This window comes from Haemaphysalis longicornis, unplaced genomic scaffold (assembly GCF_048455015.1).
Source record: "Haemaphysalis longicornis isolate Haplotype H1 unplaced genomic scaffold, Haemaphysalis longicornis Haplotype H1 scaffold_4, whole genome shotgun sequence".
Taxonomy (NCBI): Eukaryota; Metazoa; Arthropoda; class Arachnida; order Ixodida; family Ixodidae; genus Haemaphysalis; species Haemaphysalis longicornis.
Genome location: NW_027526361.1, coordinates 149,999,371 through 150,025,903, shown reverse-complemented (window position 1 = coordinate 150,025,903; position 26,533 = coordinate 149,999,371). Strand labels below are relative to the sequence as shown.

Sequence of the window (26,533 nt, the reverse complement as noted above, 5' to 3'; positions counted from 1 at the left end):
GACCAGTGGAGTACCAGTGGGGGAAGGGGAGCGGGTGTTCGGGGGGTTGTAACCCCCCTCCGCCTTCTTTTACCAAACAGCCACCGAAGTTCATGGAGCGAAGTTTGTACCCTCGAAAGCTTCTATTGTTGGGAATTCTGAGTTAAATCTCGAAAAAAAAAGGTTTTACTGGTATTCGAAAATAAAAAAAGAGTCAAACAAGAGCAGGCGTTTATGTGGCTATGTGCATTTAAGACTTTGAGAACCGACTTGGGTATCACTTTAAGTAGTTAAAAAAAAAGAACGAGAAAATTTCACAGTGACAGGAAAAGTGGCCGTGGGTAGGAGATTTCTGAATGCGTAAGAATTTCTGTGCGTTTAAATTAATGCGTAGCCTCTCACGGCTCGCCTTACAACCCCCGTTAAACTGCAATTAAAGTTTTTGCACGGCCACATAATACCACTTTCTGAACTTTTGTGCGCAACGTTTGTGGGGAGATAGGTAAATAGCATTTTTAAAGCTGGTAAAGCAGCGAATAATTGTGAACGGTACTCCAAAGTTTTTTTCTTTCTTTCAGCATTGTTGCAAAAATAAGGGTCACGAGGAGACTGCACGTGTTTTACGCTTTTCTTGACTTCATCAGAAAGAAAGACCTTCAAAATTGCTTTAGTAGTATTTCCTTACTACCCTGATCTTCCATCTTCCCTTCCTTCACATTCTACTTCAAAACTCGGGTCCGAGCATTCACGCACTTGCGAAAAGAGTTCCCGTCATTTTTTATGTAAAAGTGTCCGTATAATTGTATTCCTGTATTACCAGCATGCACCGCAATATGCTGGTAAAAGCCTAACGCATTTATTTCGGAAGCTCCGGAGTACCTCGCAGTACCGTTAGATATCAACCTGGCTTCACCTTAGATGTTGTATGAAAGAAATATGGTATTAAAGACGATCATCTTTCTTGAGCTACTTGAGCAACTTGATCCACACAAGGCGAAACAGATTATGGCGCGAAATATCAATAAAACACCATTCTCGCAATAGTTACGTAACATCCATGCGGGTTTTCGCGGTTTCATTTGCAAGAACCATTTCATCTTTACGATCGCAATGCATACTTACACAAGAGGAAACGCAACTTTTATCGCAGGCATGCGAACGAACAAGTAGAAAGTATTTATTATATTTGCCGCTTCATTTACAGCAGCAGCGCCCACGAAGTTATATGTGGGTGTAGCTAAGCTGAAACCTCGAAGGTCCTTGTTATGGCGATTCGCATTGGCCACTAACGCAGACTCCCAGGTCTTGTCCGTAGTGTCCCAGCTTCAAATAAATGAGAAATAAAAAAACAATGCATGAGAGACCGAACAGCATTGCCCTCAATTATTTTAAAACGCTTTTGTTTCCTTTTTGTTTTGTAATTCGCTTCCCAATTTTATCAAGCATTGGCGTCAACACAGCAAAATAGCGTGGCATAATGAACAACAATCAATGAATATCTTGTAGGTTGTGGTAAAGCCAACCTACATTGGTGTCAAAATAGTTATGGCACACCTAATTGTAAACCCGCGTGTCGTTCTAAATGAATGCTGCATGTGCCATGGTGTCAGTGTTTCTACGTGTAACGGTCCCTCCTTTCCTGCGCATAGGTTGTATTTAATGTCGTAACGCGGATTCTAGCAACCATGTGTGTTGCCTTAGCAATGGGTACACGCGGGCTAGGGCATGGAGGAGCCTATGTGTCGCACGGAGCCTACCTGTCGCAGGTCGTCGGCACGGATGAGCTGATGGTGATCTACCGTGTTTTGGTATCGGCAGACGTATCGGCCCCAGATTGATCACCGTCTCGGCCAGCACGTCCCCTTCAGCTACTTGCCGATAGATGTCGCTAGTCCCCAAGCTAACAATGCACTCACTGCTACGCTACCGCCGTATCTCAATCGCCGTGCACGTGATCCTCACTTCTACGGAAACAGTATGTTTTTTTTTCGCATTGAACATCTGCCGTGGCCAATGTGCACATGTGTTCATGTTTGGGTTCGCAGGCGACTTCACTGCGGCGTAGGCATTTCGGGCGTCGTGCGCGCTTCCTTCGAGACCGCTGCTCCATTTTTCGGCGCTAGGGAGGAGTTTTTAATGGCGAGTAGAGCATCACCACGCAATATCACTGCAATTATTCATATTTGTTGGCGCCAAGGCCGATAATCGATCCTAACGGCGCACACGAGGGACGCCGACGCCTGTTTCTTCTTCTTTTTTTGAGATGCGGACGCACGCGCCGACACGTTGGGCACGGTCACTGCGGTTTTTAGTGCTGCCAATAGAACAAATCGGCCGCTAACCGTTTATGTGAATACTATCTATAGATTGTGGCGTTCTGATATTCAATGCAGACGTTAGTTAGACCCTGAATAATAATAAAAAAATATTTGGGAATGTAACAGTGCTCATTGTTTTTACCTTGCCTAGCGGACCTTTCTCTTACCTGGCAGACGGTGCCGTCCGGCTCATTTTCAAGACGAATGGGCCATCCTTGGCAGATGTATTTGCACTCCACCTTAAAAAACATTGCATTATTTTACGCAATCTGGACATAATTCAATACAACTAGTGCCCGTCTATTGTTGTTATCATGTACCGAATCTGTCGCCTTAAAGTTTCAGAACGGTGCGATCGCGCGTGGGTAACTCACTGGCATCTTTGGCAGCTCGTTTACACATGAAATTCTTGGATAAAAACACCGCATGGAGCTTTCGCATATTTTTTAATCACGTAAGTTTTATTAAGTGACGCTTCCAATTCTTTTAAAAATCATGCTGCAGTGTGTTACTTGTCTGAACTTGGGTTACACAAATTGATGAAAGAAACATAGACAAAAAAAACGGGCACGTTGACTACACTGACACTTTTAAAGACTTTCCGCAGAAAAGGCACACATAAATAATTGTAAACAAAAGATAAAACACGTTACATCGATACATTTAGACACATAATAAATGAACACACATTACACAGATGAGAACCTAAGATTGCATTTTAGAAAAACATGATTACTATGAAAACTGCAGAGATACCATACCCGCTTGATACAAAAGTATACGTGCACAGGTACATCAGGTTAGAGATATCCTCTCACGATGAAAAACAGTCACTATAACTGGCAGCTGTAAAAATGTCTCGGATATTCGGAAGAACGCCGTACTGCTTCAGCAGTGGACTAAAATATCGTTTGTGTGAAGTACAAGAAAAAGGGCAGGTTTGCACACACTCTTGAATATTGTACACGTATGGCAAACTAGTATCCCATTTTTTTTACAAAAATATTCAAAGACGGCCCAACTTCAGCCCTCTACCCCGTTGTTTCATCAGTAATTTCATTTTTTCCAGGCTAAGCACATTACTCGGCCATTTCATGACACATGGCGCTACGTAAAAAATCAAAACCTTATACTTATATACGTGGTTAATAACTTGCGTGGGAATACAAAGCATATTTTAATTGTTCCTAATAATTTTCCTGCAAGCGAGGTCCTTTTTCAAATAGCGGGTTTCAAGATTGCCTTATAATTGTGATCTCCATTATCCATGGTTTTCACATGCTATGCTACAATTCACAACATGTGTAATTAACGTCAGAACGAGTGTATTCTGATTCAATTTTTTTTTACTTTCCAGTTTCCTTGCTATATGGAAACCCCTGTATGAAAATTGCTAGCAGCTTTGTGCCAATTTCAATCCGTTATTACCGGCCGCAGCTAAAACTGGGATGAAAGACTAGCAAAATGGCCACTATTACAGACTTCCTAAAAGAGTTCTCGAGCCCTCTTCTAGCATTTTCCGCAGAATATGACAGCCGCATTGTGGCTTTTATATTTCAAAGCTTATACCAGACTCCTTCAATGCCCTTCTGGTCATGAAACTTCGCCTTCACGCTATGGCAGAGCTTCGTACTCTGCCCCGGGAGGCCGCGCCGCGGCGCAGGTGTTCATCGGAGGGCAGCCGGGGGCCTGGTCAGAGCGCGTTTGGCAGGGAACGGACCACGGAGTAAGATACAACAGACGCTCGCCGCCTTGTCAGCAGTGCGCATTCGCTTTACGTGTCGTGGGCCGCTCAAATCGTCTTATCATTTTGTGAGTGGCGAAAAAATTTGGTACGAACGGGCATGCTGCTACTGCGTTCCTGACTGCCGGTCTGGCTACAGAGCAGCGACGGCCACCTGATGCCCTCCGATCTGCGGTGGCGCCCCTCTGGGTCGCCTTTGTCTCCGTGCGAAACTTGGCCGGAAGTTTCATGACCAGAGAAGCATAGAAGGACTCTGCTTATACCTACAGTGGTTGGAATATAGCCATTGCATTACAGTTACAAAAATTTTGACAAACTCGCGGGTGAATTGTAGCAACCGTATCTTGATGTCATTTTCCAATCAAGCATGCATACAGATCTCATGCATCTCCAGAATTGAGCCGCCGACTGGCAAAGTCACTGCACTAAATCACACTACATTGAAGATTACAATTATTGTTAGATAACTGTAGCTTACACTTCATTACCAACGCTCGCTTATTAGCTGGTCTTCTACGCATGTAGTCTCTCAAAAACAGTTTCGAAATTCCGGTCTGATGGCCGGCTAAAATATAAAGGTTTGGGTTTTTAAGATGTTACGAGTAATTTTTTATATTCTCTCGCAAAGTTGCATAGCGAGGAAATTGGGAATTGCAGTAGTGTGCTCACAGAGTTGAAAGCAGCGCTGTCGTGTAGCTGAGTAACAAAACTAGTGCAAAAGCTTTCTAGTTTTTCGTCAAATACGTGGTAAATAATACAGTACAGCGATTTTTCGTGTGTTCATGAGCTGCCCGAAAATCCATACATCAACTACCTCTTCCCGATGGATGAAAAGCTTGCATCTTGTATAAATGGACACTCGGCATGTTTCAAGTGTAACACATCCTTAGCCTCCCTCATCTAAGAGCGGATTCTTCTCAGGTAACACTTTTATATGCAAATATGCAATATTATGCTAGGGAGTTACTACCACAAACAACACACTCAAACCCAATCATAACGAACCCGCATAGAGCGAATTGCGCTATATATCGAACAAAAGCAAATTTGTTACGAAAATGCATGCGAAGCATATTCCTTATAACGCAGTTCACATCGAATATATCGAACTCGACGCGCCTACAATTGCCACTGAAATGCGTGGTATCGGAGCGCCTATTGAGGTGCTGATTGGCCGTGATTGAGATGTTCAGCCTCGCATAGACCGACGTGACGCCCGACACCTTCCGCAATTGTTTCCGACGCACGGGATTCACGACGGAGCCCATCCAGCCAGCGAGTCCGGACCAAGACGCCATCATCGGCGAACTGATGGAAGAGCTCGCCAATGCCCCAGATGCTGCGCCGAAAGGAGTGTCCTCAAAGGATTTCCTGAGTTTTGACGACGACGTTGCTATCATTGTGAGCCCCTCGAGCGCACACACCGTCACCGATGTCATGGCAGCTGGTGCTGCTGAAAGCACTAAAGAGACTGAAGATGTCACAACGTAACGTCGTCCGAAGATTTATGAAGCGCTTTTGCAAGCCGATGTTCTCCGCCCATATTGCTTCGATACTGAAGGACAGGTACTTGAACTGGTGCAAACTGTCTCGTGTGGAGAATGCGTTGTTAGTTGGTGCCGCCAAAACGAAAGTGAAAACAAAAATCACCCCTTTCTTGGGTATTAGGGAGTTATGGCGGAAAGTAGCTTTATTTCATGCAGTAAATGGATTGTTTTGTGTAAGGTAATAGCATACATAATGTGTTCGTTTCGTTATGTGGGAATGGCAGGAAGGGGAGGGTCCCGTGTAAAGCGAACTCGTAACAAAAAATTCGTTATATACGGTTTCGGCTACATCGAATTATTGGATACATCAAACTAATCCCCGTGCATATAACAGTTCGCTATAACCGGGTTTGACTGTATAACGTAATTCAGTAGTGACATTTATCTTAGCTGATTCTCCTCACTAAATAAAGATTTATCTCTCACGTACACCTCTGCAAACGTAAGGCAGCAGACCGCACATCGCCGGAAGAATTAACAACGTTTTCTAAACGAATAACATCTGTTAAATCAACAAGTCCCCGAAACTGAAGCAAACAAACCTTTGAAACCTTAAATTCGGCCATTTTTTACAGATAGGACAAGTGCTTGGTTTCTTAAGAGCTATGTGCAAGAACTGCACTCTGATATCTAACCCCCGAAAAACACCCCGAAAACAATGAGGTCGCTCAGTACCTATTGCTGTAAACTCACATTCGGCGGTGAAAGTGCCCGTTTACATTTGTCGGTAGTATCGACGGACGGAGAATCTGTGGAAAGAAAAACATTCGTACAACAACAAAACATCTTCAAATGCACTCTCTGGGCTGTGGAATATTTGGTAGGTTTTATATTTTAACAAAAGAAAAAATACTTGCCCACTAAGGCATCCTGTGAGACGTGGTGAGTACCCAAGAATTATTGTGCACTTGCTGAACATATAACCTCATTATGGTAATCGCCTTGTACACCTGCGTCTTTCCTTCTTTTTTCTGTTTCTCTGTCTCACAGCCTTGGCCAATTTTCCTTTTCGGCGGAGTGCCGAGTGCTAACGCTTGGTAGCTGTAACAACCACCACTACAACGTCAGGTAGAGCTACCTCAAACTCATTTATACGCTAATCTTTGGGTACCGCTTGACAACGTTAGAGCTGAAACAATAAAATTAGGTGGAAAGTCCGGAAAGCACACACTCGGATTTCTAATTTTCGCCCGCGATCTGTTGAGACAGTGCCGTACAATTGATGCCTTCAGTTGATGCCTAATGATATCATTGGTACCACTATCGTCAGTCGCTTACAAACGAGCGTTACAGTCATAAAGCAAAAACAACAGTTAGCGTGTCGTAATATGCTGCTCGCCTGATTCGTACTTATGTAATTAAAGTACAGAATCTACTCGTGTACGCCTTAGTACACGTCTTTAGGACGCGTTCCTAAGTCGAAACCCGAAACGCATTCCTACCTCGGCCTTTTGTAAGCTGGAGCCGCGATGAAGTAGTCACGGTTGAGTTGTGCGTAACTCTGATTGTGGAGGCCCTGAACCGCATTCATATTTTAATTTAAATTTACTCAATTTTATTTCAAAAGAAATTACTTCACAATTGTTCTATTTCCGTCGTCAGCATTTCTGTGCCGACCGAGTAAAATAAAGATTTCAATATGAAACAACTTCCAACCATTTGCTCGATAGAACAAGAGTAGGTATACAAAGCTGCGTTGTTACAGGTGGCCTAAATCAGGCTGGTTCCTGGTCAATTTATACGCTGCTAGCGTTGCGTTGGCCGTTTGACGCGACAGCAGCAACCAAGCAAAAAAGATTGCTCTAGGCCGGTCCAATACACGTTTTTTAATGAAAGTGAATTTATTCCGCTGTTTTCTACAACCACTGCACGTTTTTGACCTTTTTGAAGCTGAATATTCATGTGCTGTTATTTTTCTTCGGCAGTTTTTCTAGGCTCGTAAATAAATAATAACACGTAAGGAGAAGCATTGTTCTCTATAATCTTATAGAGCCTGCTTTTAGGAGCGGGTGGTTCCGCTTTCTGCGGCTCGTCTTTGAAACGCTTAAACTGCAGAACCTAAGTACGAGTGCTTTCACAAATAGCAATTCGGCAAAGGCGTAGCCAGCAATATTCTCCGAGCGGTGCTTCTCACCGCCTACAAAAAAAAAAAACCCAAAAGAAAAATAGCCTGCACGAAAGCATTATTTAATTACCATTAATTACCTAAATCTGTTATTTTGTTCCTACATATGTATGTGTCGATGCGGACTGCGAACAGCGCGTGCGAAAAAAAGGCCCAAATGCGGAGGGGCCGGATGGGAGAAATGCACCATTCAGAAAATTTTGGGAAGCGGGTTCTGACACCCAACCCCCTTCCACCCTGGCTATGCCCTTGTGATTCAGTATACTTACTTGCATGGGCAGAATACTTTTATGCCGCGGTAATATCTTTCTTTTGTCTGTAACTGATGCGCACATAGCTTTCGGAAAAAACATTTATAGCGTGATATTTCATTATCTAAACCTCTCGGTGAGCTAATGAATGGAATGTAAAAGAGCGAGAGAGCAAATGTGTATTACAGTTGAAGAAAATCATTTATATTGAGAAAGTTGAGCGACGTCTTGTAAGTTCACAAAGCTTCGAGCTTTCTCCGCTGCCCCACCACATGGGATCGGGCGTCCTTTGCCTTGCGGCGGCCAACCCGCAAGTCGCAGCCACCACAGACCCGGGGCGACTGATAATAATAACAGACATTCACGAAAGAGGCCGAACATACCTCACAGGAACGCTATAATCCTTCGCAATGAAATTTCTTCAAGCCATTGAATCCTAACTATCCATCTAAATGGTGTGCACCTGCGGACATTCAATTTCTCACAAGGAATGAGGCGGGTCAGGCCACTGGACGCGAAATTATTTCGCGAGCGGTCCTGTCGAAGGTGGGTGAATCGGCCGTATTCATTTTCGCCGAGGCCGTTCATCCTTGACATAAAGAATTTCTATGCGACTACCCACGGTGCCGTCAACGCATGTAGCCTAGGTTACCCGCCGTTAAAATAGGCGACTACAAATCTGAACTTACTTCAACACCTCTGTTCAGCGCCATATTTCTCCTACCCAAGCACCCCACCTTGTTTCACTCCCTAAACTGTATTCCAACTCCTGTGCAAGGGCCCCTACCACCCTACTGCCCTCCCTTGCCTATCTTCCGGAGCAGTGGGAATGCTAACCAAGTGGCGGCACATGCTTTGTGCACAAAGTAGAAATTGTTGTGATTCTAGAACCAGCCTATAGGTGATAGCATTAGAGCTCACTCATGGTAATTTAACTTTCATGACGTCTATAATGCATGAAAACCTGCGCAAAATCAAAATGGAAAATAGGCCTGGTTAGGCATATTTTTAAAGACGATAGTCTTTCTTGGGCTACTTAAACCCAGAAATTTTGGTCTGTCTGTATGTCTGTCCGTCTGTCTGTCTGTGACTCGATTCAGTCACCCGGCCAAAGCAAAAGAATGCCTGCGCAATAGTCTTATATAGTCACAGCTAAATCTACCCCTCTTGGTCCGGTGTAATGTTCATACTTGTCAACATTGTTGAAGAAGAACAAGACATTACGCAAATATGAGACAATAAATCAATACAGAAGTGATATTTGCAGTGTTCCTTTATAAAAATTCAAACATGCTTGACTTTTGAGAAATTAAATACTTGATCAACTGCACAAAAAGAATTCACTCCGCCGTCGCCTGCTGTCGCCCGCGCCACTATAGCTTCTGGCGCCATTTTAAGAAATCAACCGGCAACAGTTACGCAAGGTTCCACTAGATAGTTTCCACGTTCTGCTTGCAACGCACGTGGAGTAGGGAAACGCGGTTCTATAAACGTTGAAGTAGGGTGCCTCGATTAACGCGCGTCTTCGCCGTACGGCAGCGTTCGCATCGAGACATCCGGTTTGGAGCAGTGGAACGCGCAAAATTTAAAATGATTTAAGCAAACATTTGGCGTCTTTACCTTGGGAGGAGCGCGACGCAAGAGGAACAACATGAGAGGTGAGCGGTAAAGCGAAGGGAGGCATTTACTTCGCAAAAGCCGATAAAGACTATCGTCTTTTGACGTCATTTGCAACGAAAGGAGCAGATACGCGGCCAATTTTTGTTGTTTTGTTCAGAATAATAAGCCTTGGTGTACCCATGAATTGTAGCACATACTTTATGGTGGGTTCTTCGAGCTATAATGAGCTCGTTACAGCGGAGCGAATATCCGGTAGATGTTTCGCACACAGTAGTCCAACACCACGTCTGCACCGGTGCGGTAGGTCCCTAACTGTTTCTTTGTATGCGCAAGTGCGTCTGTGTCGCGCCCGGTGTCACACCCAGACTTCTTCTCCTCTCATATGTATTTTTTTATTATACACGCTATAAGTTTTATAGCGTGTATATTACACCCTATACTTTTTATGTGGACACTTTATAAGTGGTTTATTGGCCCTAAATCAGCCAAGGAAGCGAATAAAAAAAAGGTTGGGGAACAACATAAACGAGCCGCGCGTAGTGTAGTGAAGCCTAATAGAACCCATAAAAAAAGTAGACCGTGCTACTACAATCGCCGGACAAGCTTTTAGAGAACAATGTTCAATATTGATATTTTATATGTGTATTTTGAGTCAGTTCGGACTTTTAAGGCTATAGTTTGGAATTGTGGTTCCAAGAGAAGGTTTCTTGTTAGCAGCGACATAGAAGCTGTTCGCTACCTAGTGTCACTAGATAAGGTTACTGAGTACTGGCACTCTTTTCTCCTATAGTTCTTTGTCGCCTCCATGATCATTGGTCGATTCACATCACGTGGCATGTGTTTACACTCCGACGCTTCATGGGCGCCGCCATTTTGTTGTTTATAGGTTTTAGTCGGTCAACTCTGGTAGACTTAGCTTGTCCTTCATGCTCTGCGGCTGTGAGCGAATGACGTTATTCCAAACGCGAATCAAAGATGACGCCTGTAGTAGTATTTCAGCAGAAGAAGTTAGTTCAAAGATGCCGTTTCGCAGCATCTTCAGCAGTGTTGGCAACAAACGACCCCGTCGAAGTTAGCGGCTAGGCCGCAGATGCGGCAACTCGCAACACTGGTAAACACCAAAATGGCTGCCGTTACTGAATTGCGTGCCTCAGTGGCGGTACTCTGATACCTTATCTAGTGACACTAATGTTACCCATAGAAGCCTCTTGTATTGCAAAATGGCTCTAAACCTCCCTGTTTGATACACTTTATTCATATAAAGGAAGTACGGGAGAGACTCCTTATTTAACGAAGGCTATAAAATTTATTTGCAGTTCAATATGAACACTACATGTAAACAGAAATAACATCATCATTACGCCTGCAAATGTAATGTTGTATGACGTACTTTCCAAAACATCGTAAGCGTGCAGGTAAAGCGTAAGGTTGCGTTAACGTCAGCGAGCCACACCGACAGAAAATTTCTAATAAAAAGAAGAGAACTGTAGGCAAGAGCAAGCGAGCCCTTATCACTAATATACAAAGACACTTCAAAGGCAATACATTCTGCTATCAGCTTTCCAAATTGACTAACATTTCAACGTAATCTTGTGCGTTATTCGGTAAATTTGATGCACATAATAACACAGTACGACGACATAAACGGTACGGTGTTTTCAAATTTATGCCACGGCGTTCCGGAGGGAATGACTGGGGGTGACAGCATAAATATAAGGTGAAGCAAGACATGGTAGCGTAGTTTATTTGAAAGTTTCAGGTGATAAAACACCTACTTAAGTCGGTTAATTCAGGGAAGCCCATTTAGCACTGAGTCTAAGAGTATTTGCCGGTTAACGAAATTTCCAGGCGCAGAGCGAAGTGAAAATCATTTATTGGCAACTACTAATTATAGAGGCAGCAAAGCAAAAGGGAATAACGCGTATTCGTTTATATATGGGGTAAAATATTATATGACAGTAATTTAGACTTTGGTACGCATGCCTGAGTCCCTATTTCAAGAACAAGCAGCGAATAGATCGTCATTCTGCTACCACGATGCCTGCTTTATCAACCATATAATCTCGGTGTCTTTGAATCAGACGGGCTTCAGTAAGCTGAAATTTCCCAAGAAATAACTACCTAAGAGGTTCTTGCACTGTTGCTTTGTATTTATAAGCCAAATCTTTTTCCGAATAGATGGTGCAAAGGAAAGCCCAAAGCAGACGTTTACAAAGGCCGCCACGATCACTCAAGAATTGCGCACATGACCAAGAATTTCTTTGCAGCATAAAAGCACTATAGATTAATCATGTAATGCGTAAACGTTGCCGCGTAGGTGGTTTGCTCCACACTGCAGACGCCCGTGCAGCAAAATGCTGCTGCGCTAGACACGAACAGATGCCGCGGGCGCAGCGTGAAGGTATCCGTTTCTTCTCCGCGTTTTAAAGACGAGAGCCTTTCTTTGGCTACTTTTTTTCTTTATTGCCTGCTTGGCGATAATACAGAACGCACTGTACAGTACACAAATTAGTAGCTCCAGCCACCAGTCGGCTGAAGGGGGTGGCTTAAAACATCTTAAACTGCGCTAGAACATCCAGAATGGGTAACCACTCAGGTTCTTCCGCATGACTCAATATACTTCTCTTATATAAGCAACGCTTCCAATGAAGTACTGTCGCACTGTGCGAGCATCGTCTTTGGCATTTGGAACTGCCATGCGAGTTTTCAGCATAGAATGCAGACTAAGTGCCATGAACATACCATTCGGCACGCCTCCATCATTATTTAGGGCAAAAAGCGAATGTCATAAGGCGTTAATGGTAAGCCTTTTTTCAAGGTTGGTTGGAGTGTAGCGAAAGAAGACCAGCGTCTGGCTTTTGATGTGGTGATGGTGTCAATTAGCGAGGCAGTGCGCACCCTGATCCTGCTCTTCCTCCCCTTCTACTGTCGCCCACTGCCTGCGCATCTTTATTTCTTAACATACTCCCGCCGCCACCAAGTTGGTTGGGAGCTAGCTGGCAGCTGCGCGGGATGTGGCGAAGTCCGGGCCTCACTACGACCAGTTGTTCGACTTCCGGCGGCGAATAATTCCACAGTAGCTATGCTTGTAGGCTGGCTGTGGGATTCAGTGGAGCGTTTGGCTGGATGTCTCGGTGCCGTCGATCTCGGTACATATTTATAGCCAGCGTCACGGGCAACGAGCGCTTCCGGATTTCCTGGATTAAAGTGACTTACGGGATAAAGCGAAGATCGCGAATGTTCATATGTTCAACCGGAAATAGAGACCATGCTCCTGGTTTTCGGTCGCAAGGAAGCCGCCAGGATCAAATGGCAACAGTTGAGGTAGACTGCAAAATTTCCAGAGAGCATCATGGTAGCGTGATGGCATTGCCGTCGCCTCCACGTCTGATACTGCTTCCATGAGGAAATATGTGTGTTCCATCGGCCTGTCTGTTATCTCTGCGAACCATAGGACTTCACTCTCGCCGCTCCCAACAGGGTACAACGGCTCGTCCCGAATCGAGTTGCGCTTCCTGAAGAAGGGGTCATCACCATAGACGCATCTATTCTGCTTCGCCACGAGGATACCTCCCCACCGGGCCTTGACGAGCGCGGCCGAAGCTCTCTTCTGGCGTCGAAGCTCGCTCACGGAGCGTCGGAGGAGCAGGCGCTTCGTTATCCCCCGAAGCGATTCCACCTTCTGCACGAATCGCGTTTTCGTTGCTGGACCCAATGAAAATATCTTCGACTCGATACCTGGTTGCTGAACTGCCTGCGAAACGAGAGGTGCGTCGCCGACGTAAAGGTCACTACGGGAAAGCTCGGTGGTCTCCAAAACAAGAGTCGCATCATCGACGCTAGGGCCGTGGCAGAACGGGTCAGACGTCTCCGGAGCGGAAGTCAAGTTGTCGAAGCGAGGTTTGCGAAAGGGTAGTAGTGACGTCTCCGAAGTTGGAATCGCGTCTGTGATGCCAGCATCCGTCTGGGGCCACTTGGTCATCTCTGAAGCAGAAGTCTCGTTGGCTAGGCTAGATTCACCGCAGGACCGCTGGGCTCTCTCAAAAACGATAGCCGCGTTAGCGATGCCGAGATCTCGGGAGTGTCCTTGAGACTTCCCCGAGACAGCAGTCACGGAAGCAGCAGGGCTGCGCAGTTGCTGGAGCCTCTCTCCCTGTCTGAGCACCTCGGTGTCCTGCTTCCTCTTCCTCTCCTGTCCTCCTCTTCCTCTCCTCCTACCGTCGCCCCCTGCCTGCGCTTCTTTATTTCTCAACATGGAGGATGTGCCAGTGGAACACAGCATCCCAACAGCCCAGAAAGATGTGCTCAATTGTTTCCAGCTTTTTGCATAATCGACAGTTATGTGTCCATGGGCATACATTTAGTCCTTCTTCCTTCAGCCATGGTTTTACCAGTAGAAACACAGAAATGTCTGTCTGTCTGTCTGTCTGTCTGTCTGTCTGTTTGTCTGTTCGTCTGTCTGTGACTCGATTCAGCAACCCACCAAAAGTGAAACGAAGTTTGCGCGATCATTGTTATATACGCAGAGCCAAATCTGAACGTCTGAGTCCGGTTTATACGTTAATTGTTGTAAACATTCTTGAACAAAGACAAGACGTTACGCAAATACAAAACATAAAACTATTACATAAGGGATATTTACAGTGTTCGTTTATAAAAAAAATATAGATGCTTGATTTTTGTGGAATGAAACACCATCCACTGGAGGAAAAAAAATCGCACTGTCGCCTGCTGTCGCCCGCGCCACTATAGCTTCTGGCGGGATTTTAAGAAATAAAGCGGAAACAGTTACGAAAGGTTTCATTAAATAGGTTTTACGTTCTGCTTGGAACGCACGTGGACTAAGGCAACGCGGTTCTATAAACGTTGAAGTAGGGCGCCTTGATTCACGCGCGTATCCACCGTAGGGCAGCGCTGGCATCGAAGCAGTGGGCCTGGAGCATTTTAACGCGGTAAATGTAAATTGTCTTAAGCAAACCTTTAGCGTGTTTAGCTTAGCGTGTTTATCTTATGAGGAGAGCGACGCAAGAGTTACAATATTAAAGGTGAGTGAAAAAGCGAAGGGACGCATTTACTTGGCGAATGTCGACATCGTGTTTTGTCGACATTTGCAACAAAAGGAACAGATACGAGGCCATGTTTTTTCTCAAGGCGCAAGTGACAGCGCATGTACGCGCTGGCCAATCGTTTCCCACGTGCTAGTTGTTTAACTATCGGCTGGCGCTTTCATTAGGTAACACACGTAGCGTAAAGGCGTTCTGTTAGCGGGCCGGTCCTATAACGGTGGGTGGCCGCTCCTCCAGCGCCTCTTAAACCAGACACAAAGCACTCAGTATTCACGCGAGAGCGCTGTGAGAGAATCCATACACACTAAAATTATTTCATCGCATTCAAATTTAAGTATGATCGAAATATATCATACAAAAATTAGGTGAATATTCAATCAACGACGCAATCTACAAAATACCAGTAAATGTAAACAACTACTGTTGGTCTTTGCTATCACTGCACGCAAATGTCCAACGAAAATTTACGCTGTCTACAGGCCGCGAGCACTATCGAGGAGATTTTAAAACAACTATGGTGGGCACTCGCGTATTATGTAAATCGCTGCCAAGGTAAGCTGCATTTTACCTCACGTCCTATGTCAAAGAGTTTCCAAGAATGGTTTCGTTTTTCGACTAATCTACGGAACTGGAAAAGTGGCGTACAATAAAATACAATGCCATGTGTGTACGTAATTACAAACTACGTAACATTCGACGTGCGCCTTCGTGAAGGCTTGAAGGCTACATTACCAACATTGAGGCCTGGACTAGCACGAAACGAATTTTCAATTTGTTCTTGGTAGCAAAGAAGGCTGCCTGCCGCCGCGGGAGGAGGTTGGAAATACGTTTTCGATTCACCTCCTAAGTGTCCTTTTGCAATTTTTGGTTGCCAACATTGAATGATTGCGTGAAGAATAGATGAGTACGTTGGCAATATTTTCGCGTCGTTCTATCAAAGGAAAACGTCGCTCTGTCAACAGAGGGATTGATAGAGCAGAAAATAGGCAAGTTCATATAGCGCATTCAGAGCCTTCGGTACGATAGTCCCCTTGCTATGGAAGGAAGTAGAAGCCTAGAGTACCGGCTAGTCCTACTCGACGGGTGTTGTGAGTCGCCCGACCACTTGTACATGTTTAAAATTGAGTGTACAGCCTGTGCGGTCAGCGAAGGCAAAGAAATGGAAATCACGCCTACAAAATGTTGGTACTGGTGATCAACAAAATGAGTGACAGGCAGCCGAGGCCGCTGCTAAAGCTGTAAACGTGACCACTGAGACAATAAGAACTTCAATCACGGTCGGCCCAGTGCACGAAGGAGTGTGCGAACAACGTAGCTTTTAGGCCTTCTGAAGCCGGAGATAGGCGTCCGCAAAATGCTGAGCCGCGAGTTCAAGAGCAAGAAGGACCGTACGCTCACGTGTTAAAAAAACCAACCAGTGGGTATTGCGAAAACGTTTTTCTAATAGTGATGTGCGAAGGACACCTGGCGAGGCATTAGAGATTGCCTTTGCTAGTTTGTGCGTTCATTAAAAGCACAACCGACAATACACCACTCAAGTTTTCTCATAGTTTATTGTAATATATGTAGTTTCTGCTCGCCTAAATACATGTTTTTATCCCCTTGCAAACTGTGCGCTGGTAATTATTTGTACTACTCGTTGATTGAAACACTCACCTACGCATTGGCCATGCGCTTCCACCTTTGGTGACAGGCAAACGCACGTGTCTACGCCCCAATGCAATTCGCAAGTTCTCCCTGTAGTCTGACATCGTTCTACGTCTTCGGGTGTACAAAGCTGCAAATCTGCAAGAAAATTACATTGCATTACAAGAAAGAGAAGTAACTTTTGCTAGGTACCAAATGCGCCGGTTTGAAGAAAAAATACTCAAGATTACTGTAAGGAATGCAGCAACTTCGCAACGAGATCTTTTTTGTCTGCCAAGCGACATATAAACCAATCACTGGGCTGAGGCATATACGTATATCACGGATATATGTGTGGCACGAACCTCCGCTACTTACCTTATAGCCAAAATAAAAAAGGCTATTTAACTTTGATAACAAAACGAGAAAGTAAAAAGGTGCCGTTGAGTGTCTTACAGTTTTGTCCTTGGCTTAGGTCATAAGACGCTGACAGAAGGAATCAATAAACAGAAAAAGGGGAAGATATTCGGGGAAAAGTGCTCTGGACAGCTTCACTTATTTGAAGGTGGAGAGTAGAAGGAATTCGCAAAAAAGTGGTATCACTAAGGGGGGGAACAGTATGAATCAAAGTACTTATAGTTTCAGTCCGCAGCCTGGCAGTAACAACGCCCCTCTTGCGTTACATGAATTACATGATAAGGAAACCCAGATTACAAATTTAATTCCAAAAGCGACAGCATCTTTTCACTGCAACAGTAAAGGTCCGCAGCCTTTACGTGCTACAGAATATTCTTAGTTTGAAACACTACAAAATACCAACAAGAAGGTGCGCCACGACTTTCAATGGCAGCGCAACAATCTCAGCGGTATTTCTTTGCAGAACGTAAGCAATTAACGAAATCTAGTATTGGAATATTTCATATTCATTTCAGCTTGGCTAGTTAGAAGCCTCTCCTGGTAGTTGAATAGGGCATCGGGTTGTAAATTAGTGCATAGAAGCCGCTACCATTCGTGTAATCGAAGGTCACTCAACATAACGACAGCGCCTTATAAAACACAAGCCGGGTGATACAAAATATAGTTAGCTCGTGCGCCTCGCTTGCTCGAGTAGTGCGTGCAACGATGGCGAAGCTGTACCAGATACGTAGGATGCGACTCGTTCTTGGAGCATTGAGTGCTTTCATATCACCATATCTTCTTTTGCGGAATGGTAATGGTAGCCTCAGTGTTTCTTTTTTCAGAACGCTAATGGTAGCCTTATTGTGGGAGCACTTGCCATTTACCCCCGCCTTCACTACAGACTACCCATGCTCTAGCATAGAACAGTCGGTTGGTTTGACTTCACGGGTACTGAAGCAGTACGAACAATTATGCACACATTGGATGAGGCAAATGAGGAGTCCCAGAATCAACACCAACAGAACGCGTGCTTCTTGCACAAGGCCCTAACGCAACCCATCTTGACGTAGCTGCGGCATTGTACAGTCCGCTGTATATGCGGTCGGTGTCGCACGTATGCCACTTCTACGGACTCCGGCAGTCACTCACATCTAAACAAGTTCAAAGCAGCGTCATCATGCAAATAAAAAAAATATCCGCTATGCCGGCTGGGGAAGTTATCAGACTGCATTCACTCTAATTAAAAATGGTAGAAAAAGGGAGAAAGTCGCAGGTTTTCTCCCCCAGCCCAGAGAGTTTCTACGTGTAATGACACGTAGCGCCCTCTGTACGACCTCTACGAAACAGGGATACGGAGGGGCATACATTCTACGCTGTCGTTTGCGATCTGCCGTCCGCGCCGACGCCGATAACGAAACAGTTCTTCGTTGCATAGTGACTTTCGCCGATCGGGCGTACACGGCGACTTTGTGCACCACCGGCCCTGCAGTATGCTACTTGCTTGTCCTCTGTCTTTTTTTATCACCAAGTGCTCGCCACGCAAATGCACGGCGCACTGGCTGTGTGTTTGGCGCACAATATGTGGGTGCCGCTGCATGCTTGCTGTGTAGGACTCGCCTGCACCCTGTTCAACGTTACCTTCGTTTCTACTGACGCGTAAGGATAAAAGATGGCAGCGATGATAATAACTGCCGCTTTCTTCATCAACGAGCAGGGACCGCAGCATATTAATGCATCAGTTACCAACAGAAGGCCCTCATTCCTTAGTATTTTGGCTGGCGTCCCTGAACGGCTGCCAGACCAGCGGTGCGCTCTTCGCTGAAAGGACCAAACAAGGCAATGAGCGTCATCACTCGAAGGTATGCGCCGTACGGTTTTGGTACATGTTTTTTTCTTCGTTGAGCTATTCTACTCCTTCTTACAAAACCTGAAACTAATAAAAAGTTGCTATTTTACCGGTTACATTTAATAAAATAGCAAAACACAGCTGAGGCTCACGCGTTGCTGCTCATTGTTCCTACTTGCATGCTCTGCGGTTAGCGCTAAAACTACTTTGTAGCCGTGGAAGGCTTATTGAGGTTTATATTCATATGGACATGTGAAAAGCGTGCCATGTGTTGTGCAATGTTATGTACACGAGTATTATGCTGGATCTGCTGTCTGTTGCCTGTATTGCGCGTTGGCAATGTCTTCGATGAAGTGTAGGTCGCTGTGTTGTGCTATGTTTCTTCGCAATTTGTGCCCACAAGCATGCGACCTCTGTAATGTTGCCTATAAATACGCTAGCCATAGACAAACCGCCTTGATGTAAGCGCCCACTGATAGTGATGCGTTGTAGCTGCCCGTTCCCCCACTTCATTTGCGTCATCTATCGGTCACTTAAACGTTTACGATTGCTTCTCTTCGAGCACGCTACATGGCGAGCAGTGCCATCTCCTTGCTCGGTCGGATGCAACGTATCCGTTTTTCGTGCTGCCGGCAGCGCCTTAGCGCTGAAATGCACGACTGCAGGCGATCTGCGTTTTGATGCATTGGTTGCAACAAGGTAAGGCGACTAACAGCAACTAGTTGTTCTGGAACTGCCGCATTGGATGCTTGTGATCTCGTGTGTCGGTGAACGGCGCGGTTACAAGCATTTGGGAAATAAAAGCGGCATTGAGAATGCCATCGTTATGCTTCTCTGTTTGCAGCGGCGCGTTCGCGCTAAACGTGTAGGCGGAGTCCCGAGCGGGACGAATGCTAAGAGTCGTGCATATACGATTGACCTCAGGGCTTGCTAACCGCAGTTCTAGCTCTCGGTAGGTAATGTCTGTGTTATTTTAGCGCCTTTCAAGCGCATACGACCACAGTAACCTACCTATTTGTACTTACTCGATCCTCAAACCGATCAGCTCGCTATGCCTTTCTCGCATATCAAGCCTTGTTCGAGTAGCGCTGCCAGAAGGGGAACTCTTCTCTATTCGGTCACAAATGGGGGAAATCTTCCTGCACCCCCAGGGAGAGAAACGCGCACGTCCTTCTTAAAGGGAGAACCTTTCTACCTCTTAGGGAGCAATATATGATACATTCCTGTTTCACCATTAAGGCAGAAACTATCACACCCTTTTTTCGTGTGTGTTCGGCGTTGCCAGTTGTGTCAACACATACGTCGAAGATAAATACCGTAATTAACTGTTACATGCTGCTGATCTGAGAGAAGAGCTAGGCAAAATAGCTTACAAGTCTGTAATAGCCAGGGCTGTGTCAATGACCATCCCAGTATTTGCGTCGTTGGCTGTGAGGTTAGAACTGGAGTTAATATGCATTTCTTTTACCTGTTTGAAAGCCAACCATTTAGAAACCTTGACAAGAATTCCCCTTTTAGGCGGGTCAGGTTGTCACTCGGTTAACTATTCGTAAGTCAGCCACCGTGAAACTTTTTTTATTGAGGGATATTGGCAAGGACATTCATTTAAAGGACCGTCACGGAAGCGAGGTAGTATTTTTTGCTCACAGGAGTCTATAAGGTATCCTCGACTAGCAAAACACGATGTCAGAAAGTTTTGCTGTGTACCAACGGGCACTGGTTGAATGTAAAGGGACATCAAAAATAGAATAAATGAATAAGTGGAGAGCCTTTAAAGCACCCCAGTGGCAGTCAGTTGAAGTTGTGTAAAAATAGGAGCCCTAAAGCTGGGACAGAAATTCATAAGAACGCAGAGTTTACTCTTAATTCTTATACGTGCCCTTTTTTATTTGTCGTTAACAAAACTTTCCTTGGGCAAAATGTTAGATCTAGAATATAAGTAAAGATCTAAATGACGCTTCCTATCTTTTTTTGTAAGAATTAACAAATGTTTTTTATAACAGACATGCACTGGAAGACTGAAACAGTGGACATGGGTTCTCGCCACCGTCCTCGTCTTTTTTTGCGCTACGTTTTTCCATTCAGTATGTACCAACTATCACAACAGCCCGTCTTGTTGAAGCACTTTTAGCATGTACTGTGGGGGATGCTTAATTTGAGTCTGCTTAAGCTGCTCTGGCCCTTTTTAGCTGTTTTATTTAAGCTCCAAGAGTCGACAACCTCGGAAGCCTTGGCACTCATCGGCATTGCTGGTTTTGTAATAAAGCTGGCGTTGCCGGGAAACGTTTTGGCGTGGCACGACCTATTCGCCTCTCACGACTTTATAAAAATTAGGAGGTTACCGAAGTGCTAGTGTGATGCAGTCATTACAGAAGCGCAAATGTCCAGTTTGAGAACAGGTACTCCCCTTATTTCCTCACTCCTTCCCATTTAGGTGTTTTCTTTCTTTGCTCTGTGACTATGACTCCGCATGTGTCCGCGTTCGCATCGCCAAAAAAGAGGGAGTTCAAGCGGTAACGTACCTTGCCACTCAGACAATTGCTTGCTTATCGATATGCCCCAATCCTTTATGTAGCCCTCACTACATGTCACTAACAAATGTTTCCTAGGCTCACACTTATCTTTTCTAATGCTTGTCTCCGTGGTCTTAGAATGACTCTGCAGACGCCCGCGTTGGCATCGTTCATCAAAGAGTATATTTAAAGGGAATGTAGATTTCCACTGGCCTGATTGCTACTTCAGTAATTAAGCATGCGTAAATTACACTTGGGGTGCTGAGCACGTCCTTATAAAACTTTTTTAGGTATAACGTCGCAACGCATTGAGTAGATCAACTTTTATTCAGCCAGGTTAGCCGATCTGTGGTGGTTCTGGGTAAAGAGACTGAAAAATCACGCACACTTATATATACTACTGTGGAGTAGGAATGCCTACTTGCCGCCGGTTTCAGATTGGCGGCACCAATAGGAGTAATTGAGACGAAGAGTGTTCGAGCCTCAAAGTAGTTGCTGCCCAGCGCAATCTCCCACTGCTTCAAACTAGTATAAGGAGAAGCTTTAAGGGATTGCTAGTCTCGGATTTCGGTGGTCTCCCGTTTGGATATCACACAAGCCCGAACATCTCAACTTTCTTTTCAACTAAATTACGCTGTTCTTTAATATTTGAGCCGTCGGAAATTTCTGTGCATGATTCCGGCAATTTTGTGCTTAATTTGGACCTACCGCGTCAACTAATGCTGTGGAATTGCTGTCGCGCCTGCGTGTGCGTTGCAAAGGAAAATAAATATAAGCGGTGATTTTCAAAAAATCCTATCAACTCATAGTTTTCTCCTTAGGAAGTGTACGTAAAACTCAAGTGATCTTGAAACAGCTAAAATCCAGCCTTAACACCTTGTAGGCGTACATCGATACCGTTTTTGCATATTTTTAGACCTCACGAAGCTGAAACCAGAAACACTGCATTTCACGCTTTGGAAATTGCAGCACCACTGTTAAGCAAAGAACAATTAGGCTTCAGATGTAGTGACGACATGCTGTATTACGATAAATTCTGGAATATCATGCCTACGAATAATAAAAACGGTGCGCCGCAGGGAGGGCACAAAGGATGTACTTCACACAATTAACACACAAAAAAGGGGAACACAGGGGAAAAAACATTGATTTTAAATGACGTCTCAAGTATAGCATTAGCATTAAAAGTAAAAGTACAGCGTGTATTACAATTTACTTTCTCGCTTCAAGAAGCGAAGTAGTTTTACTTAATTGAGGCGACCTGTATATATCACATTAACACAGAGCGTTTACAGAAGACCTTCATGTTCCATCCAATGGAGCATTCGCTTGCACCAATGTTAGACGTACTGAATAGGAAGCATTGAAGGAGGAAGTACTTCATTTCCCATTTGGAGCATGGCAGAATAAAGTTCAAATTTTCTCCCGCTGTCGTCGTTAAAAACTGTAGAGCAGTTTTTCTTCACATTATCATTGCCCATTTCACAAAGACAGACAATGTCCCATTATGCCTTTTATTTAAATTGTACTTCTTGACAATTTACATCGGCGGAATTAGGCAGGTATTTTGCCCTTGAGATCGGTTTAAAAGTCGGTTGATTTTTACCCTCATACAGAACACAGGTTATCGGTTCACTGGCAATTTGCTATGCCGCACTAAGGCTTCTAATATTTGTAGCTCGCTAGGTGCGAGTAGGTAGGGAAAGTTAAGCCTAATGCTTTTCAGGAAATATTTGTATTACATAGGTCATTCCAAATATGATATTTTGGATGGTCTTATTCCTCAAATATGCGTCCAGGGGCGCTATTCCAGAAGGCCCGAGTTTCGCGTACTCCCGAGTTTCCAGCTGCTTGGGTTATGAAAGTAGAGACAGTGGAGCATTCGATCGCCGGGAGTGGAGCATTGAACCGCCGGGATCGCGCGCAGCACGCCTGGAAAATTCAGCGCGCTGCGTTGGCGCCGCTTACGTTGATAAAGTACGGCGCCTGCTATCTTCCGCATGCAGCACCCTCTGAAATCACTCTGCAATGCTCATTCCCGAGCGTAAACTAGATAACCCCACTGCTACTTTGAAATCCCCAGCGTGGCTGTTGGCCACGCCCGGTAAGGGGCGGTCCATTTTTCTCGGTGTTCTGTACTTCTACTGAATTATGTTTGCAACGTGGCCAGAGGGCAGTCCCAGTGCAGCTCTGCGCAAGCGCAAACCAAGTAATCAAGCGGGTCCACTGTGGTGAATGAAACGCGCCCTGCCCCCGACCATCAAATATGGCTTTTGTTTACGGCTTGCTTGAGTGTGCATTGAAGAGGGTGTTTGAGAATTGGCGAGTGCGTATTAGGCGTTGAAATTGTGTCATTAGTCATCGACTATGTTTTCACGGTGTATGAAGAAGGCTCCCATAGGAAAATCGTGTCGTTTTTGCCTCTACTGTCGGCTTCTACAATAGTGAACTCCAGTTCGGACCGAACAACCTCGCGACTGTGACACTGTTAGCTGACGGTGGCCTGGGGACTTCATTTTTGTTTCGTGCTAAATTCTTGTCGCTGCTAAGGGGCATGAAGTGACTACTTAGTGTCTACAACGCTACGCCCTCACAAAGCGGATACCAGGGGTGGGTGTGGCTGCGGTTGTTACGCCGCGCCCCCGAAGGGGCTGGATGTGTTTGACAGACATTAGAACTCGGAGGAAACTCGGGAATGGTTTTGCACGGGCGAGTTGACCTCGGGACGCCGGTGGTGCCCGCTGCCGCGGCGTGGTTAATATTTATGGTCTCAGTAGCACGCATATTTCTGCCCGGACAGGTCTTTTAAACAAAATAGGAACTTCGAGCCCGCTTCTTTCTCTCGAAAAGTGATTTGCATTGGCTGCGCAGTCGTTTGGCGACAGACCCCCGTTTGCGACAACTTAGAGGCGGCTTTCGCTGTATGACCGTCGACGAGCAAGGGTAGTGTGCGCTACGGCTTTACGCGCCGGGCAGCTTCTACAGAAGCGTTGGTGGCGACCGCACCATCGACCGCCACCAGTCGACCGTCAACCGGTGTGGGCGCAATATGATCAACGGAGACGTGTTTCCAAGACTTCGCCTTTCTTTTAGGTGGTTTGGCGGACATGGCTTCAGCATGTTCCTACCGCGCTTCTATACGTCTGCAGACGGAACGTGCGCTTCAGTTATCGTCTGCTCGCAAAACAGTTTCGAGTGAAGCGTTGCATGACTGTGCGTTTTATTATTAGCGCGGCAGACAGACTCCCTTGAAGGGTTGCGTGACGCGCATTCATTGTGAAAAAAAGTTACTGGCACGACAGCTTATACGTATTGCATATACCGTCAAGGAGACAGTCGAAGCACCGATAGCCGGTTGAGGTAGTTTATTCGCAGGGATGAAGCCGATAGGAACGCAGGTCCGAGCGTTGAGACACCCCAGCTCGTTTTTCGCGCATGCACCTTATGGAGTTCATCTTCTTCCCCTGGCACGTCTTTGGCGCATATCCCCGCGTCTGGATTGGACATAATCCTGCCTTCCTCTTCCACGGTTGGTACGGCGAATACCCCGATAGCTTGATGGCCTGTTGCATCTTTTCATTATCCTCTCTATAGTACAATGAACGGCGCGTGCCTACTGTGAGAGGCGATCTTAACACCTTTCAACGGGTTTTGTTCAGCGTCACCTTCATGTGGTAGGAAGCATACCATGGAAAGCGAGTGAAGGGGAGAGCTAGAATTAAAGCAACCGCGTGACGCCAGAGGGAGGGATAGCGGGAGCGGGAAGGGCGCGAAGGAAGAAAGGGTTGTGAGGGGATTGAACTCTACGAAAAAAAACGACTGTGGAGATCTTCTTCGAACAAGAGCGGTGAAGAGCAAAATGAAATAAAGCAAACAAACTTGAAAAGTCATTTTCCTTGTTGCTATTCATTCCTTCGTAACACATGGCCACTTGGGGGAAGGGCCCGGAATTTGGACCCTTGAGGAACTAACGTGGCCGGTTCACAAAATTCGTAACACTGTGGATTCGAACAGTAACACTTGTAGGATGGTACGTGCAGCGTGAAGCCTGAACGTGACGTCACAAGAGTAGGACAGGTGCACACCACCCTCGCAAAACCCCGATTCTAGGGAGGCTGTGGCGTGTTCCAGTCTGCTTGCACACTAAGACGAACAAAGGAAACAGAAGAAACTGACGCAAACACGCAACAACAGAAAAAAAAGCCGTTTAAAGTAATCCGTGCCAAAAGAAAAAGAAACGAAACCGAGGAAGAAGGCGCAAATACAATAAATTAAAAAAAGATGTTGCTGATACATCTCACCAGGGTTTCGCCTTAAAAGCACGTAAGCAGACTCAACCGCGCCGAGGAAATTTTGCGTTGAAAATCGGAGGGTTCCGATAACGTAATAAGAGGAGCAACTGTTTTGAATGTGGCGCGCTTTCATCACCCGCTTTCTTTTTTTGCCAGTCGGTCATGGTCATATGATTGCACTGTGTGCCACCAGCGGCATAAACTACTTCTTAGGACGAAAAATTCCAAACAAAAAGCTCATATGAACGCATCAAATAGCACATAAAGTGGACTTTGCCGTGAAATACAGATTAATCAAGTAAAAGTACAATAAAATGAAGTAATTGGATTTGCGTGCCCACAGTAACTAGCAGTGTATCAGGGGAGCGAGAGAAAACAATGAAAGATGCGCCACGCCCTAGTCGTGCATGCCTGGTGCGCGCTGCCCTGGGCCGATTACGTCACCTCAATAATTAGCAAATAGCATGAATCGCATTTTTAATTTGTTTTAACCCTGGCCCGAATGTTATCATGAGCTTATTATGATCACCACAGCTCCGCCTTGCCCGAGATTCGCTCAAACTCGGGCCTTCTGGAATTGCACCCCAGATGGGTTTCTACACTGAACCGATAAGTACAAAATCTCTATAGAAGTTAGCCAATCACAGCTGTGATTCGGTAAAAAGGGCTTGTTCTATCTAACCATAGCATATAGAGGGCACGTGTAGAAGTAATAAAGAGAAGACCAGTATTTACTCTTTTTTTATCTACAAAATTGTTTTATTTCTTACTCCTATAAAATAGGCAGAACGCTTCCTCATTTGTATGTGTTTTCTTTTTCTATAGAATAAAACATTATGCGATGTGGTTCAATGCTCACTGCGTTATTGATTATTACTGCAAAAGATGAAGTATCTGTGACACACATTCAAACATACCTACGCAGTTCTATTTGAAAAATAAAGCCGTTTATATGTAAACTCTAGGTGGGGGCTAGAATAAAAACCAACCAACCTTGCCAGATCAAATAAACAAAACACCGAGAAGAAATAATTTCGGTGGTACTTACTACGACTCTGGGCAGCACACTGGAGAACTGTAGCCAAAATCAAAGCCCAAACCCCAATTGTTACAGGGGCGTACTTCATGGCGCAAATTTACCACGATACTCTGGCTGTGTGCGGCTGCTTTATGCCGAACCTGGCAGCACGGGTTGAAGTAATCAGCA

General features: G+C 45.2%; 1 protein-coding gene across 1 annotated transcript; it reads right to left on the bottom strand.

Annotated features, from left to right (window-relative positions):
- Window positions 1–1,137: 1,137 nt before the first annotated feature.
- Window positions 1,138–26,533, bottom strand: LOC144180611 (uncharacterized). The gene is made up of 5 exons (XM_077708927.1): window positions 26,375–26,533; window positions 16,307–16,435; window positions 6,282–6,337; window positions 2,465–2,536; window positions 1,138–1,302 (listed from the first exon to the last, which is right to left on the bottom strand). Exons 1-5 carry the CDS (start codon window positions 26,451–26,453, stop codon window positions 1,243–1,245), a joined length of 396 nt encoding a protein of 131 aa, XP_077565053.1. The 5' UTR covers window positions 26,454–26,533; the 3' UTR covers window positions 1,138–1,242.

Excerpts from the sequence above, each read along its gene's own strand:
- LOC144180611 (XM_077708927.1), bottom strand. The coding sequence starts at position 26,453 with ATGAAGTACGCCCCTGTAACAATTGGGGTTTGGGCTTTGATTTTGGCT. Across the intron at positions 6,338-16,306 it reads AGCGCATGGCCAATGCGTAG|ATTCTCCGTCCGTCGATACT; the intron begins GTGAGTGTTTCA and ends TTCTTTCCACAG. Across the intron at positions 1,303-2,464 it reads CGGACGGCACCGTCTGCCAG|CTGGGACACTACGGACAAGA; the intron begins GTAAGAGAAAGG and ends ATTTATTTGAAG.